Raw genomic sequence first — 17,846 nt, forward strand, 5'->3', positions numbered from 1 at the left:
AAGTTCTTACAAGATTATGTTAGGTTCATGTCAGTAAGTGGGTAGGCCTAGTGTTCCCTAGAAATAAGAACACGCACAAAAGAGTACTGTGATATTATAAAGTATTAAGTATGTTGTAGAGAGTGACTTATAGTGGTTGAAATAGTAGCATCTATTTTTTGAACCAAGAGGGGAGGGGTGTTATGTCCTGGGCCTGTGATTGACAGGGCAGGTGCAGGATGCTGCAGAGAGATCCAGGCAGATCACGTCACCTGCCCGGGCCAGACAGGGTGTCTCCAGCCTATTGCGCTTGCGCGGAGTGGGAAAATACGTTGCATTTATTGGCTGACGCTGTTCCCTGCAAAAGGTATAAAAGGGATCAGCGCCATTTTGTGTTGTTCTGTTAAAGCTGAAATAAAGAAACATCTGTTGTTACTCCTGCCTCGTTTCAATGCCTTACCAACACAGGAAACAAAACACTTGTAGTCTTGGGCCGTAAGCATCATTGGCTGGGTTAGCACAATGCAAAGATCGAGGAGCTTAACTTTTTTTTCTGTCTCAACAGATTTGCTTAGTTTTTGAATGGCCCACTGGGATGCACTTTCTTGGAGCTGGGCCAGACACTCAGTTTGACTTAATTTTATTTACATGAAATGTTAATAAAAGATAAAGATACAGTTCTTTTCTATTTGATGGCTTCTCACCGCTGCTTTAGATAACAGTGCATAAATAGCTCTGCTAGATTGACCCAAATGTATCTCGGTCCAAGATTTTGTTTCTTGCAGTGCCCACTAGATACTGCTGGCGTATTCACAAGCAAGAAATGAGGGCATCCCCTGCACCTGATAGTTGGACCATACTTCCCCCAGCTTGGAAGCGTTCACGATTAATAGCTCTTACTGCACCTGTCCTCATTGGGTCAAAAATTTATCCAAGATTATTATCGCTACGTTACATACTATTGAATTAAACAGGTTAAGAACAATGTATTTGGTTTGTAGATGAAAGAAAGGGCCAAGGTAGACTTATCCGAGAATGAGTCCTGTTAAATACTGCAGAGGAAGGACTACCTAAGATGGAAGCCAAATTCTCAATAATAGCAAAATTAAACCTAGCTCAATTTTGGTTATGTAATGATCTGATCTCTGCTAGCAGTCCATCAATGGTAGGAACAAACGTCAGTTGGCTTTACACAGTGCATTAGACGATCAAACAGGTTGGTTTGGTGATGGCTTCCTGACCTATATGAACCTAAGCAATTATGAGTTTCATTTCCATTCTTCAGAATTTTTTTTTCCAATTTCCCACTCTAGTAGTATCCTTTCCACCAAGTCAGACCTTTTTCTTTTCTTTTTTTTTTTGTAATTTATTGATTTTTTTAAAACATAAGTCACTTAAAAATTGCTCAACAGTGTGTTTTCTGGGTTTACATTTGTAAAACAATCACTAACAATTGATTTCTATAATCCATAATCCACTTAATAGTTTTAATTGATTTCCTCTTTTCCCCAAAATATCCTCTTTTGAAAACATTAGGCTAATACAATTCTTATTGTTTTCATAGATAACAATTAAATATATTTCCCCAATATTCCTAAAAAGAATAATCACATCAATATAATATTTCTTTTCTATCCAATCATTCCGGTTGCCTTATCATAGATCCTGTTACAGTCCTTATTTAAATTTGTTTCTCCCACAAGATTCTAAGTATTCTTACTGGTTAAGATTTTCTCAAAACTTGATTGCAACATCTCACACTTTTACATTTCTTAAGGAATAGATAAAATAATGAAAAAAAGAAATATAGGAGAGCAAGAGTAAAGAAGCATAAAAAATAACATAATACTTAAAATATATATCCCTCCTAAGCTAATATATATTTGTTTCCAAGATTTTTTATTCTTTTTAACCATAATGAAAAATATGTTTAATCTTTAAATATTCCATTTAATACATCTAGTTATTTAGTCCTTTAACTCTTTTTCAAAACATTTTTATCCATGATAATTTTCTTAAGTTCAATCTCATTTAAATATCTAAAACATTTCCTTTCTCTAAGCCATTTCAAATTTTTTATATTACTCATATCAAAAAATAAAATAAAAAAGGGGGGAAAGCATACTATATTATTTAGGGGATTCATCCCTCTTAGAGTGACATATATATTCCAAATCTTTTCTATTTCTTTAACCATATTCAAACAAATGTTTCTTTTTAAAGTATTCTCTCTGGTAGGTCCCATCATCATTTTCCCAATTATTGTGATATTTTTCCCACTAGGATTAAATCATGTTTCCTTGTTTTGTTAAGTTCCATCTTTAAGTCTCTATTTTCAATTTGGTATCCATTTATTTGTTTTATCTGCTCCTTCTCTGCTGTTGTTTTTTCTGGGAATTTTTTTGTTGTAGAGTTAACTTGGAAATAGATTGATTTATATTTTCAAACTTATTTTGGATTTCTTTCTGGTTTAAAATCATTGTTGTTCGAATTAGTTGCAGTATACAACTTATCTCCTCCTATGGAGTATTTATGTTTTTTTGATATGTTCTTTCTACATGTCTCTGATCCATGATGGCCAAGAATTTGAGTTTTTCTCTTCTTTTCTTTACTCTGCAAACAGCTTTAGAGTCCCAATTAAACAGATATTTGTAATCCAAATAGTTCAAAAAAGATTTTTTTTTCTCCTCAAATTTATAATTCTCTTTGTTTACAGCCCAGATTATTGTCTCACTTTTCTCTCACAGCTTTGAAGGTCACAAAAACAGATTAGCTTTTCCTAGATTTTGCCAAGTCTTATATTAAAGTCATAGCTCTCATAGTCTTCATCCACCACTAGATGTCAGCATCCATTTGTTTTTCAATTTTCAAAATCTTTAGAATGAGAGTCTTAACCATTCAACCATTTTAGATTTATTCAGATTTGAGTTTTAAATTTCAGGTTTTATATTTGTTTCACTTCCATATATTTTGATCCTCCATAAAAAGATTAATTTGCTGTTTGTGGGGTGACTGCATGACTCCATATGAGTGTATTGTAAATGCCACAGAAGTACCAATAGAAGAGAATATTCCAGCACTGATGATGTTATCTAGCTGGGTAATGAAATATCTGCAAGAAGAGAAGCTCAGAGAGCATCAAGGACCCCACTGTCCCAGAAGTAGACAGAAATTGAAAGATATTCAGAGGTTAAAATATTTGGAATGGTCCATTTTAGAGTCAGAAAAGTTTGCACCTCACCCTAAAACAGGCCTCCATTTTACTGAGATTGTTTGATACTGAAATTAAATGGGACATGATCCCTGCAACACTATTTTGAGCATTTATTGCTCCAAAGGCAGTCCTATTTGAGTCTAAAAAAAGCTTACTACCTGAGAATATATATATAGTTCGATATGGTTAGGGATATAGAAGAGATGTACTAATACGTTACATTTTCTCCTCTTAACTTTTTCAAAAGTTTTCACGGGGGCTAGTCAAAGCTATATTTCCTGCAATAATGCTCTGGATCCAGTGAAGATGATTGAAGACCTTGGTGTAGAGGGCAGGCTCAAGTATGTAACCACAAACATCACTCCCCCAAGATACAATGCCCTGGAATTGCCCATTACAGATGAGGGGTTCCCCAGAGTCACCCTGTTGAGAAAAATCAAACATGAAACATTACTACCGTATCTATGAATGGGAAGTGGAGCAAACAATTCCCTCCCACTGTCCATTCGCATATAGCGCCCAATGTTTCACTTTGATGTTCCCCAATCCAGGATCCTTGTAGAAGAATTTAACTCCTTGAGTTTCCCCCACCAGAATCACCAGTATTGGGAAGTCTGGAAATCTAGACACCTAGAAGGCAGTTGAGTTAGCAAAAGCCATAACTTTGTATGTTTCTACAAGATGCCTTCAAGGCTAGATCTCTGTCATAGCTTTGAAAATTGGCATCATTTCTTTAGGAGTCTGTCTTAAAATGGATCATCTTAGCACACATGTATCTTTGCCTCCTTCCAGGATACCTGCACACAATGTTCTGCCTTTCGTCGGCAACTCTGGATAAGCTGCTCGACACATCGTATAATCAAGTAGGTTAATGTTAGCACAATGAGGGACATCGGGATAAGTCTCTGAAAAAAAATAAAAAATAGGCAAAATTCTACCTTTCACAATTTACTACCTAGATGCATAGAGCTATAATTTCCATTGTCTCCAACTAGTGGAGCTGATCTCATTGCCTGGGAATAGGAAGTATTGTCTTTCAAAGCCATTCAAAGGGACTCCTGGGAAAAAAGAGATTTAGTTAAATGTTTTTTGTCAAGATATTAATAGGTCGTAAATCAGCTGATGGGCATCTGAAGGCTTCTCAAATTTCTCCGGCACTCTATGCAAAGATTGCCTTGTTGGAAAAGTGGGGATTTTACTAGTTCAAAAGTCAGAGAACTGATTTTGCATTCCCTGGAGATGACCTAGAATGGCGGTCTCCAAACTTGGCAACTTTAAGACTTGTGAACTCACACTCCCAAAATTCCTCAGCCAGCATACTGAAACTTCCATATCTGAAGATCAAGGAGACGCATAGGTTTGTATTGTGTACAAGAACAAAAAGCCAGGAATCTTGTCCAAAAGATCCCTTGGGGAGGACAGATGAGGTGGAAATAAATCTAAGGAAACAGGGAAAATGTCATGTGAATCAGACAAAGTTGAGCCTGAGAATATGAAATAAACCCCAATTCTAGCTAATCAACAAATCAAGAACCTTTGAGGATAAAAAGGGGTCCTAAAACGCACCCACTCCTTGAGTCATCGTTGGATCCACAACTTAGGAGTTTCTGTCCCTGGCAGCCTAATTGAGAAGAATGTGTCTAAACATGGATGGGTTCATGTGTGCATATGAGAAAGAATAAATTTACATTGCAAGCAGTAATGTTTTGCTGTTACTTTAAATTCACTGGGTCTCCATGTATTTCAAAAAAACTGTGGTGCTTCAGTGGTTAGTTGAAAATTATTTGTGTGAGTCCTTAATTATTTCCCAGCTCTTGACCAAGGCTGTGTGACTTTTCTGCTCTAACTACACTTATTTGGTAGTAGGATCCTAGACCCAGTTAATGTTACATCAAAAGCTGGGTCTGAGAGTATAGACAGAGATCCCTACCATCAGGAGATGTGATTGTGCCCCATCCCATAACACGGCAAACTGAGCCCACAATGGGAAGGCTGGAAGGCAAGCTGAGAGGCGCAATGTGTGCACTGTTTCAAACAGGTTTGTTCAGCCTGATCAACATGATGTCCTTGTCCCATTTGGTAAACTTTTTGCTACAGCGAAATAAGTACTTCTCCTTTGGGTATCTTCTGTGCTCATTGTCAAATTGCACATTTCGGTCATGCACACCAAGGTACATTAAGATATTTCTCCTACAAGAAAAACAACAAGAGGTTAACAACAACAACTTAAACTAAACTCTATATTACTTTGGATGGTCCTTGACCTCACTTTGGCCCTCAAGCAGGATTGTTAGCACCTGAAAGCTGGAAGAGTTACAGTCAATGTCCTAGAGATCTGGATTCACTCAAGAAATTTATTCAAGGTGATTGAATAAGCTATTTCCATTGTTTATGTAAAATCTTGAAGCGTGAATTCACCTGTGTTGTTTTTAGCACTCAGAAAGCTCAGCATATAATATGAATCCATCTCTTTCTTGACTTGGATGTGTATTGTGTGAATGTTGCACTTATAAATTATAGATGGCTGTGTTAAAGATAGAACCCACGTGGTTACAGTACTAATGTTATGACTTTGAATTGCGCACATCCTCTCTCAACCCAGCCTGTCTCAAAGGATGGTTGGATAGATAAAGACGAACACAAAATCTGGATGGTGCCCACTCTGCTCTTGTTTAGAAGAGGTATTAAGGTGTAGTGCCTCACCCAGGCCTTTGATAAGGGAGAGAGAAGCCTCTCACTTCATCATCTTTTTATCTTTTGTGTTTTACTGATTTTTTTTTAAAAAAATATTTTCTTATGGCAAACCCCCAGAGACAGGCAGCATATGGTTAATATTTTCTGGTTAGTTGCACAGTCAGTCAGATATTTAGACTAGGTTTGGCATTTTTATCCACCTGTAAAGTCCTTCCAAAGGACCCGGGGTAGGTAAATTTTGTGGTTCCATGGTATTACAGGGATTGTCACAGGATGTTCCAAGTAAAGCTGCCTTTTGCAATTGACTGTGGTGATGTTGTCAATGCTGATGGTATTCAGGTAATGTTCCAGATTTTGTTATTCTTGTTATTATATCCCAGAAAAAAGGAAAGATATGAATACTATGGTGAAGAAGATGGAAATTCAAAGATAAATATAAACAGCATTGCTCAAGATATGATTGTGAGGAGCAATAGCAGTAGCAGCAGAACACTAATTTAAAATGCACAGAGAAGTCATTAAAAACTAGCAGAAACGTTATAAAAAAATCTAGATATCTAAACATGATCTCCCTCAACCCTTCCACATTCTGTAATGCCCTCACCTGTTGCAGTGTGCAGTAGTGAGCACCCATTCCTCGTTGATCAAAGTCCCACTGCAGAGAAAACTCCCAGACCAATAATCATACAAGGCTACAAGGAAACGATGTTCATTTATGTTACATTAATCACCTCCAATGATCAGTTCAGAAGACTTTTGTGCTGCAAAGAAACCAAAAAAGTTCAGTGTTTGGCTGTGGATTAGAACAGAATCACTTTTATTGGCAGTGTTTCTATCAGTACACTAATTTTGAGGGGTAACAGATGACTGTGGGACACACAGCATCACACACACACACACACACACTTTGAGAAATTGATATACTAATTATGAAAATATAAAAATTAATTATTATTGACTATTAATTAGCTATTATTGATTGTATTTTAAAAAAAATCATGAAGCAAGACAACATGCTGTACACCAGGCACTACGGTTGTTATTGTAAAAAATCAATAAAACTCTTACCTAAAAAAAAAGAAGATCTTTTTGCTGGGTATTTTAAATAGGAAATACAGTAAAGAAATATGGTACTTAATTTTACATATAATAACGGCAGCAAGAATAGCATATGCACAGTGCTGGAAAAGTGAGAATATACCATCAGAGGAAGAAGTGATAAGAAAAATCCTGGACTGTGCTGAGATGGACAAATTAACAAAAGAGATAAAAGAAAAGGAAGACACAGAGTACTATATAATATGGAACAAGTGGTATGACTGGTTAGAGACTAGAAATAATAGAGGAGAATAAATATGGAAAGGTCAAAAGTGAAAATATGTGTATAATAATGTATAATAATGTTGGTAGAAATTCTAGCCCACTGAATAACACCAAACAGCAAGTTGAAATTAGACAGAGATTTATTGGCTACAACGGTTTGCAAAGCGTGGTGGACTCCAAATAAATATTTGAGCCACACCTGGTCACAGCAAAAACACACATTATATACATTCTATCCCGACGCCTTGGCCCCTCCTCTGAGGTTACAATCTTATCAGGATCGCCTAAACAAAATACAGTATCCCTGCCCCTTACTATTTTGCTTCACCTATACCCTAATATGTACTTTATCATGAAATCCTATAGCTCAGTGTGGAAATCCTATAGCCTACGTGCAGAACTCTTCCAAGGTACGTGTACATGTAGAAATTGTGTAGAAATCTTGCAGTCTATGTGTAGAAATTTTGTGTAGAAATCTTTCTGTCTGCGTGTAGAAATTTTACAGAGTACGTGTCACTTAACTTTACTTTTTATTCTAAAATTTTATTCCTAACAGATCCACCCTTTTTCTTTTCATACTTAATAAAAATTTAGAATCTTCTTAAATTCATTTCAATCTCTTCTTTGTGATTATTCTCTGTTATGTCTACTTTGTCTTTGATTTCCTTAAAGACTAACAGTGCCTGTATCTTTTCCTCCCATTTGATGCCATTCATTATACTTATTACAGTTGTATGGACTAAATTTTTAATCATAGGAATTAGGCAGTGCAAACACATTAGTCCTAATAATATTATGCCCACCATGAATAATGCTTGTTTCCAATTGCGAAAGATTCCTCCCAAAAATCCGCCTTCATCTAAAAGACCAGTCCAAGTCTGGACTAGAACATGTACAAGTTGTCTCATTTCAGTGGTTAATTGCTTCACTTCTGCACCTGTTTCATCTATTTGTAAGCAAAAATTCATTAAATTAAACTTCCCACATACCCCTCCTTCCTTAGTTAATATATCTTTTCTTTCTTTATAGTGATATAAGAGAATGGATCTGTTCCTGTTCCGTCTATCCCAAATCCATAACTTACTATATCAGAATGGTTCTTAGTGATTTCCAACTCCATCGTATTAGTTCCATATATTCTTTTAAATTTGGTAAACCATTACATCCTGGATAACCTCCTCCAGTGTAATCACACACACAACTCCACCCTGAACATTTAATAGATCCCCCACAAAGTAACCATTGATTGGGGTTTCCATTTGCAAAGTTCAAATTAGTGGAACATATATTTATGATTTTGTTTATATGCTATGATCCAACTAGAGTCTCCACACTTTGTGGTGAGATAAGATAAATTTAATACTGTGCATGCATCAAATTGTATCAAAGCTTTTTCTGTCCCCTTTTTCTAATATTTTAGTAGAATTGACGTATATTAATCTTTCTTCACCTTCAGATCTCTGTCTCACTCCTACTTTAGCTAAACTCACATATATACTGAAATTCAAATATGTTGACATTGATGGATCATAGCATTGTATCTTTTTGTCTCTTCCCTTACAAACTGAATATTGTGCTTTATTTAATTGAGATATAGATTGAAATATACACCCCTTTGGTGGCATTGGTAATGCAGGCTTCACATCCTTCTGCTTCTGTTGCTCTTCTATATCACTCCCTAGAGAGGGAGAGATATACAGCCAGGGACAAATATTCACATTTTATATTAATTTATATTAATTATATTTTATATTAATCTTCTTCTAAACTGTGATATTTTATGAAGGCTTCTCGTTGTTCTTCCTGGACTAATTGGATTGAAGGAGTATCTTTTAGAGTATATCTTACCACTCCAGTCAATGTCTCAGTATATTCCTCAAAAGGTTTCAATTTCTTTTCAATGAGTACTATATCACATGGTCCAAAATGTTCTTCACATCCAGTACATCTTACACAGTCAATACAATGGAAACAACAACAATCAACATGGCATTTACAGTCACAGTACCAACACATTTAAACATGAATTTTACAAAATATCAATTTAAACGAGTTGTCACCCGGAACACAGGTCCACTGTCCTTTTGGTTCAGCTACTGGTCCCTTCACTCGCATATAATGAGTCCACCCTTTTTCTTTCATCCGAACTGCAGTTTCAGAGGTCAGCAACACCTGGAATGGTCCTTCCCACTTAGGTTGCAATTTCTCCTCCTTCCACATTCGGATCAGGATCCACTGTCCCACCTCAAACTTGTGGACAGGAAATTCCAAAGGGGGTGTTTGGATCAGCAAGCCTTGTTTCCTGCAATGATCAAGATACTGCGACAGTTTATGCACATAATGTCTTATTACTTTATCCCTTGTCACTAAAGAATCCATGGAGATGTTTCCAGGCATAAATGACACACCATACAACTCATAAGGAGACAATCCTAAATCTTTCTGTGGTTGTGTTCTTATTTGCAACAATACTAAAGGTAAACATTTTATCCAAGTCATTTGAGTTTCATATTGTGGAATTTCCCACTTGAGGTAATTTAAAATCAACTTGAATGCATTGAAATAACCTCACCATTAGATGTTATAGAACATTCTATATATTTGTCTACATATCATACTTATTGTATAACCAACCATATATTAATCATAGAAAAGTATCAATTATCCCTCCCCTAGCCATTCCTTTGTCCGTATGTATTTACAAACAGATTACTTAGTAAAGAGCCAACAAAGGAGCGCTCACCAAACTCTGCTTGAGTTTGTTTGCATACAAATCTTTATTCAAAACAACATAGCTCATTTATAATCCCCCCAATTTTTTTTTCTCAACTCCTTCGTTTTAAACAAGGGTTGAATTATAATTCCTTCAATTCTCTTAGGTATTATTATTTATTTATTTATTTATCAGTGTGTCCTGCACAGAGATAAAAACATAAAAAAATAAAATAAAACAACAACAACAAAAAGCAACTCCACAAAATAAATAAATAAACAAACTTAATAAAATATTCTGAGTTACTGAAATAGTTTTGTATCAAACTCTAGTATCAACTCTTTGATTTTAATATAATTTTTGTCAAATTCCAATTTAATCAGATTCCATTCAGATGGAAACAAATTTCCATTAAATAGGTTAAATCATTTACAAATCTAAACAAATCAATTCAAAGTCATTTCTATTGGTTAATGGTTATATAGGTGTATTTCAGTTCTTCTCATACTTCATTTATTTAAAAAAAATAACCTTATTTCTTACTGCAAGAATGGGTATTAAATTTCACATCCAGCTCACCTTCCTCAAACTAGAATTCTAAGCAGAAAAAAAGTTAAAAAGATCAGACCCCCCCTTTTCTTTTCTGTCTTTCTCGCTCTTAAAGCAACACAGCCGGCTGGGAGTGGGGGGAAAGAGACAGGAAAAGAAGAAGAAATTATGCAACAATTGCACCACTAACAAAATAGTTTTCTCTTCACATGCATTTTCCATTTCACTTTTACAGTAACAACAAAAAAAATCTTCAGTTTACTGTTTCTTTCACAGTCTGGGATGGGGGAGAAACACTCTGTCTCTCTCTCACACACACACAGGATCAGCATATCCACACATTCATTTCCATTCAAACTGCTTGTATAAGCACTTTCACATACAGATATTTCATTTCATACTTTCTCCTGACAAACAAATAAGTAATTTTAAGGAACTGTTCAAAAGCCAATGAGCTCCTTTCCTCTCCCAATTTCCTTTGCTCTTAGAGCTTGCCTATTAACTTTCTTCCCCTTTATGGATCACTGCCTTGTCGTGGCGAAGGGGCTTGCGTAACTCAATGAAGCTATAAGCTATGCTGTGCAGGGCCACCCAAGATGGACAGGTTATAGCAGAGAGTTCTGACAAAATGTGATCCACTGGAGAAGGAAATGGCAAACCACTCCAGTATCTTTGCCATGAAAACCCCATGGACAGTACTAAAAGGAAAAAAGATATGACGCTGGAAGATGAGCCCCTCAGGTCGGAAGGTGTCCAATATGCTACTGGGGAAGAGCAGAGGGCTAGTACTAGTAGCGCCAGAAAGAATGAAGCGACTGGGCCAAAGCCGAAAGGACGCTCAGCTGTGGATATATCTGGTGGTGAAAGGAAAGTCCGATGCTGTAAAGATTTTTTCTCCATAGGAACCTGGAATGTAAGATCCATGAATCAAGGCAAGCTAGACGTAGTCAAAAAAGAGATGACAAGACTGAACATCGACATCTTAGGAATCAGCGAACTAAAATGGACAGGAATGGGTGAATTTAACTCAGATGACCATCAGGTATACTACTGTGGGCAAGAATCCCTCAGAAGAAATGGAGTAGCCTTCATAGTCAATAAAAGAATAGGAAAAGCAATACTGGGATACAATCCCCAAAATGACAGAATGATCTCAATTCGAATCCAAGGCAAACCATTCAATATCACAGTAGTCCAAATCTATGCCCCAACCACTGGTGCTGAAGAGGATGAAATTGACCGATTCTATGAAGCCCTACAGCACCTTATAGAATTAACACCAAAAAATGATGTCCTTATCATCATGGGGGACTGGAATGCTAAGGTAAGAAGCCAAAAGATAACCGGAATAACAGGCAAGTTTGGCCTTGGAGAACAAAATGAAGCAGGGCACAGGCTAATAGAATTTTGTCAAGAGAATACGATGGTCATAACAAACACTCTTTTCCAACAACCCAAGAGACGGCTCTACACATGGACATCACCAGACAGTCAACATAGAAATCAGATTGACTATGTACTCTGCAGCCAAAGATGGAGAAGCTCTATACAGTCAGTAAAAACAAGACCAGGAGCTGACTGTGGCTCAGATCATGAGCTTCTCGTTGCAAAATTTAGGCTTAAATTGAAAAAGTAGGGAAAAGCACTAGGCCACTCAGGTATGAACTAAATCATATTCCTGATGAATATACAGTAGAGGTGACAAATAGATTTAAGGAACTGGATCTGATAGACAGAGTGCCTGAAGACTATGGATGGAAGTTCGCAACATTGTACAAGAGGTAGCAACTAAAACCATCCCAAAGAAAAAGAAATGCAAGAAAGCAAAATGGCTGTCTGAGGAAGCTTTGCAAATAGCTGAGGAAAAAGGGAAGCGAAAGGCAAAGGAGAAAGAGAAAGATATACCCAATTGAATGCAGAATTCCAGAGAGTAGCTAGAAGAGATAAGAATGCCTTCTTAAATGAACAGTGCAAAGAAATAGAAGAAAACAACAGAATAGGGAGGACCAGAGATCTCTTCAAGAAAATTGGAGATATGAAGGGAACGTTTCATGCAAAGATGGGCATGATAAAGGACCAAAATGGCAGAGACCTAACAGAGGCAGAAGAGATTAAGAAGAGATGGCAAAACTACACAGAAGAACTATACAAGAATGAGCTTAACATCCCAGATAACCACAATGAGATGGTCATTGACCTCGAACCAGACATCCTAGAATGTGAAGTGAAATGGGCCTTAGAAAATCTGAGCAACAACAAAGCTAGTGGAGGTGACAGTATTCCAGCTGAGCTATTCAAAATCTTAAAAGACGATGCAGTAAAAGTGCTACACTCAATTTGCCAGCAAATTTGGAAAACTCAACAGTGGCCACAGGATTGGAAAAGGTCAGTTTACATTCCAATTCCAAAGAAAGGCAATGCCAAAGAATGTTCAAACTATCGCACCATTGCACTCATTTCACATGCTAGTAAAGTTATGCTTAAAATCCTACAAGCTAGACTCCAGCAGTATGTGGATCGAGAACTACCAGAAGTACAGGCAGGATTTCGAAGAGGCAGAGGAACTAGAGATCAAATTGCCAACATACGCTGGATCATGGAGAAAGCTAGGGAGTTCCAGAAAAACATCTACTTCTGCTTCATTGACTATGCAAAAGCCTTTGATTGTGTGGATCACAACAAATTGTGGCAAGTTCTTAAAGAGATGGGAGTACCAGACCATCTCATTTGTCTCTTGAGAAACCTATATGCGGGTCAAGAAGCAACAGTGAGAACCGAACACGGAACCACTGATTGGTTCAAAATTGGAAAAGGAGTCCGGCAAGGCTGTATACTGTCGCCCTGCCTATTTAACTTATATGCAGAGCACATCATGAGAAAGGCAGGGCTAGATGAATCAAAAGTTGGAATTAAGATTGCCGGGAGAAATATCAACAACCTAAGATATGCAGATGATACCACTCTAATGGCAGAAAGTGAAGAGGAACTAAAGAGCCTCTTGATGCGGGTGAAGAAGGAGAGTGCAAAAGTTGGCTTGAAACTCAACATTAAGAAAACCAAAATCATGGCATCCGGCCCTCTCAATTCCTGGCAAATAGATGGGGAAGAAATGGAGGTAGTGACAGATTTTATTTTTCTGGGCTCCAAGATCACCTCAGATGGGGACTGCAGCCAAGAAATTAAAAGACGCTTGCTCCTGGGGAGGAAAGCTATGGCAAATCTAGACAGCATACTAAAAAGCAGAGACATCACCCTGCCAACAAAAGTGCGTATAGTCCAGGCCATGGTTTTCCCAGTTGCAATGTATGGCTGTGAAAGTTGGACCATAAGAAAGGCTGAGCGCCAAAGAATTGAGGCCTTTGAACTATGGTGCTGGAGAAGACTCCTGCGAGTCCCTTGGACTGCAAGGCGTTCAAACCGGTCAGTCCTAGAAGAGATCAACCCCGACTGCTCTTTAGAAGGCCAGATCCTGAAGTTGAAACTCAAGTACTTTGGCCACCTAATGAGAAGGAAGGATTCACTGGAGAAGAGCCTAATGCTGGGAAAGATTGAGGGCAATAGAAGAAGGGGACGACAGAGAATGAGATGGCTGGATGGAGTCACTGAAGCAGTAGGTGTGAATTTAAATGGACTCCAGAAGATGGTAGAGGACAGGAAGACCTGGAGGAATGTTGTCCATGGGGTCGCGATGGGTCGGACACGACTTCGCAATTAACAACAACAACAAATTAACTTTCTTGCAAAATGAGACATCCGGCCGTTATGGTTTCACAACAGTGAAAACTCTCCTGTAGCCATACCTTTCAGAAACACGTCTTCTAAAACCCTCATGGAGTGTTATGGCTTTATTCAACACCTGCTATCCATCAGGTAATATCCATTTTCCTTCTGTATTCTTTTCCTTTTGTTTTATTACTTGGTTTATTGTGGCAACCATCATTTTATTCTGTTGCCTAAATTTCTCTACATATACCTTTGCACATATACCTTTTGTGCTGCCTTCAACAAGTCATCTATACTTTTCCCTGTCCATCCCTCCAACTTATGTAGCTTTTTACTTATATCCGGCCAAGATTTTACCACAAATTGTATTTTTACCAGAAGAGTATTTGCTGGGTCATCTGGATCAGTTCCAGAATACTTCCTCATTCCGTCTTTGGAGGAATGTAGCTGGAGATTCTTCTTTTTCTTGTTCTATCATTAAAGCTTTACTCATGTTCTGTGCTTTTGGGACAGCTTCTTTTATTCCTCTTATTAATAATACTCTCATATCTTCCATGTTTTGTCTATCTGCAGCATTATTATTGTCCCAATTTGGTCTTACTAAAGGGAACTTTGCATCTGCCAAAATTGCCCTCTGTGCTTGGGGGTTATGTTCCCTTGTCCAAATGTCTCTTGCTGCTCTTTGAATTAACTGTCTCTCTTCAGCTGTAAATAACGTGCTTTGTATCACTCCTAATTCATCCCATGTGTATATGTTTGCTCCTAATAACAGATCCAGTTGCTCTGCTACCCCTATTGGATCTTCTATCATGCTTTTCATTTCTTTCTTGAAGGCACGTAATTCAGATGCCTTTAAAGGCTCATGTACAAAACTGATAGGAGCCTGTCCTTGGCCATCTACTCCATTGGGTACTTCTCTTAAAGGAAAAGCCTGTAGTGGTTTATCCTTAAAGGGAAAATTCTTTATATCTTTCTTCAATTGTTCCAATTCTTTTACTAATACCTTATAGGGTCCACCTCTCACAGCTCCCTGGGCTTGTGTTACAGGAACTAGTAGGGGTGGTGGAATAGGTATTTGTACATTTGTTGGTTGTGATAGATTAGGATTATAAAGTGGGGGTAAATATTTCATGGATTTTTCATCATCTTCTTCCTCTATTTCATTCTTCTCTTCTTTTTGTAAATATATTGAAGTTACTTTATGAGGGCTAGGGCCACTCATAGTCAAGGTGACCCATTTACCTGGGTTCCAAATTAAAGCATAGTCTAACTCATTGACTAATGATTTACATGTTTTCCTTGACACATACTCATATAAATTCTGACAAGCAAAATAGTCATTTGTTCCTAATCTAGGCCACTCTACTTTTTCATCTTCCCACCAGACAAAACAACACAAATTAACCATATCTTCCTTGGTTATGTCTAATTTACTAATTATTTCATTATACGGAGGTTTTCCCCATTTACTCAACAAAATCCCTAATGGACTTTCTTTATCTATATTCAATTTGGGGTTTCTTCTTATTTTTCTCAAACACTTCTTTCCTGGAGTACTCCCTGTGTTGCCCATACTGGTTTACCGTCCTGTGTATTTTAATTGAGACTTCACATAAATTCCTTAATTCATTCCCCCTGATCCCCCTAGATATGCACTCGCATATCAGAGGTCCACTTTCGCTAAGGGGATACTTGGGATGTCACACACACACTGTCTCAAATTCACACAGGCCTACCCAGTCTTCCCACCGACTGCCTAGGCAGTGTATACTGGCCACCCCAGAACACTTACCTAGGTCCGTGCACGGAGTTGCCCAGTTCCCGGAAGCCAGCAACACACACACCGGTTCAATTCGTATCTTTGTCTAATATCAACTCTATGGGTTCGCCGAGGAAAGCGTTGCTGCTCCATTACCAACAAGATGAGATAGACTATCGAAATCGACAGGGCATGCCTTCCACCTCACCTTCTGGATCTGGTGCAGACAAACGATCCCGGTCTCGAGCCCCACGTTGGGCGCCAAAACTGTTGGTAGAAATTCTAGCCCACTGAATAACACCAAACAGCAAGTTGAAATTAGACAGAGATTTATTGGCTACAACGGTTTGCAAAGCGTGGTGGACTCCAAATAAATATTTGAGCCACACCTGGTCACAGCAAAAACACACATTATATACATTCTATCCCGACGCCTTGGCCCCTCCTCTGAGGTTACAATCTTATCAGGATCGCCTAAACAAAATACAGTATCCCTGCCCCTTACTATTTTGCTTCACCTATACCCTTATATGTACTTTATCATGAAATCCTATAGCTCAGTGTGGAAATCCTATAGCCTACATGCAGAACTCTTCCAAGGTACGTGTACATGTAGAAATTGTGTAGAAATCTTGCAGTCTACGTGTAGAAATTTTGTGTAGAAATCTTTCTGTCTGCGTGTAGAAATTTTACAGAGTACGTGTCACTTAACTTTACTTTTTATTCTAAAATTTTATTCCTAACAATAATAATAATATGAATTATTCTTAGTAAGAAGTAGAATATGAAGGAAGGAAAATGTAAATAAGAATCAACGGGGTAATAAGGACAAATATTCTAAAGAAAAATAAGGGGGGAAATGTAAATAATAGAAGATTACCATTACGTAATCGCTGTTTAAAAAAAAGGGAGAGGAATATATGTGTGTGCGTATGTTATGTTTTACTTTGTTTTGTTTTGTTGGTTAAAAATAAAATAAATAAAAAAAATTTCTCTGGTGCAAAAGCTGATTACAAAAAGCAAGAAACCAACAGTCAGACTAAACAATTTCCCTTTGTTCCAGAAACCTTCACATCCTTATGTAACTTGGCTCTATATCATGCAGCCTGACAGTGGTGGGATTCAAATATGTGAACAACCAGTTCTGTGTGGATGCCGCTTCCAGAAATCCATTCTGGGCCTGGGCAACAAAAAATTAGCTATAGGTTCTGCCAAAGTGGTGCGAACCAGCTGAATCCCACCACTGAGCCTGAAGCATGAAAGAACACTGATAACAAGACTGGATATGTATCTCAATAAAAACAGACCTTTACGGAAAGCAAAAAACCCTAATATGTGATTAATGCAGTCTATGTAAGAAGTTGGTGCAGAATTCACTTCAGCTTTAGAACAGAAGGAAAACAGATTTTTTTTCTTTTAATGGAAATATTTTTAAACTTAAAAAAGCCAGGGCACTTAGACCATATAAAGGCAACCACACACTCAGTTGACCCATTTGTTTGGCTAGTGTGGAAAAATGACTGTTTCTGTATGATGAATAGTGTGAGCAACTGATACTAACTTAACTCCAACAATTTTCAGGGTTGTGAGACTGGTTTGAAAACACTCCACCTTTTCTATTCTAGGATTTAGTTTTAGAAAAGCAGATCAGGAAAGCTGGCTATGCACAGCACTGGATGGATGCTCTCCGCAGCTGTAATTTGTTTGAATTTGACTTGTTTAAAATTAGCCTTCACCTTTAAATTTCATCTTCTCCAGATGCCTGGACTTCAACTCCTGGAATTTCCCAGCCAGGATGGTAATTGTGGAGAATTAGGGAAGCTGAAGTCTGTACAACTGGGGGGAGAGTATCCTGCTATGGTACCAAACTGGCTCAGGAATTCTGGGAGTTG

At 37.6% G+C, this 17,846-nt stretch overlaps 3 protein-coding genes across 5 annotated transcripts in view; all 3 read right to left on the reverse strand.

Annotated features, from left to right (window-relative positions):
* LOC120300114 (snake venom serine protease 2-like) overlaps positions 1–17,846 on the reverse strand; it is a 326,022-nt gene that overhangs the window by 288,448 nt on the left and 19,728 nt on the right. The gene's annotated exons all lie outside the window — the stretch shown is intronic.
* The window catches only part of LOC120300118 (snake venom serine proteinase 9), a 44,987-nt gene that overhangs the window by 6,400 nt on the left and 20,741 nt on the right, over positions 1–17,846 (reverse strand). The window lies entirely within an intron of this gene.
* Positions 3,389–17,820, reverse strand: LOC120300129 (thrombin-like enzyme bilineobin). Its single transcript, XM_039325745.1, is given in 5 exon segments — positions 3,389–3,616; positions 3,962–4,098; positions 5,124–5,383; positions 6,492–6,648; positions 17,691–17,820. Coding segments are annotated over 5 exon segments (750 nt in total). The 5' UTR covers positions 17,704–17,820; the 3' UTR covers positions 3,389–3,433.

Source organism: Crotalus tigris, unplaced genomic scaffold, assembly GCF_016545835.1.
Source record: "Crotalus tigris isolate CLP2741 ecotype Arizona unplaced genomic scaffold, ASM1654583v1 scf7180000024338.4412243, whole genome shotgun sequence".
Lineage (NCBI taxonomy): Eukaryota > Metazoa > Chordata > Lepidosauria > Squamata > Viperidae > Crotalus > Crotalus tigris.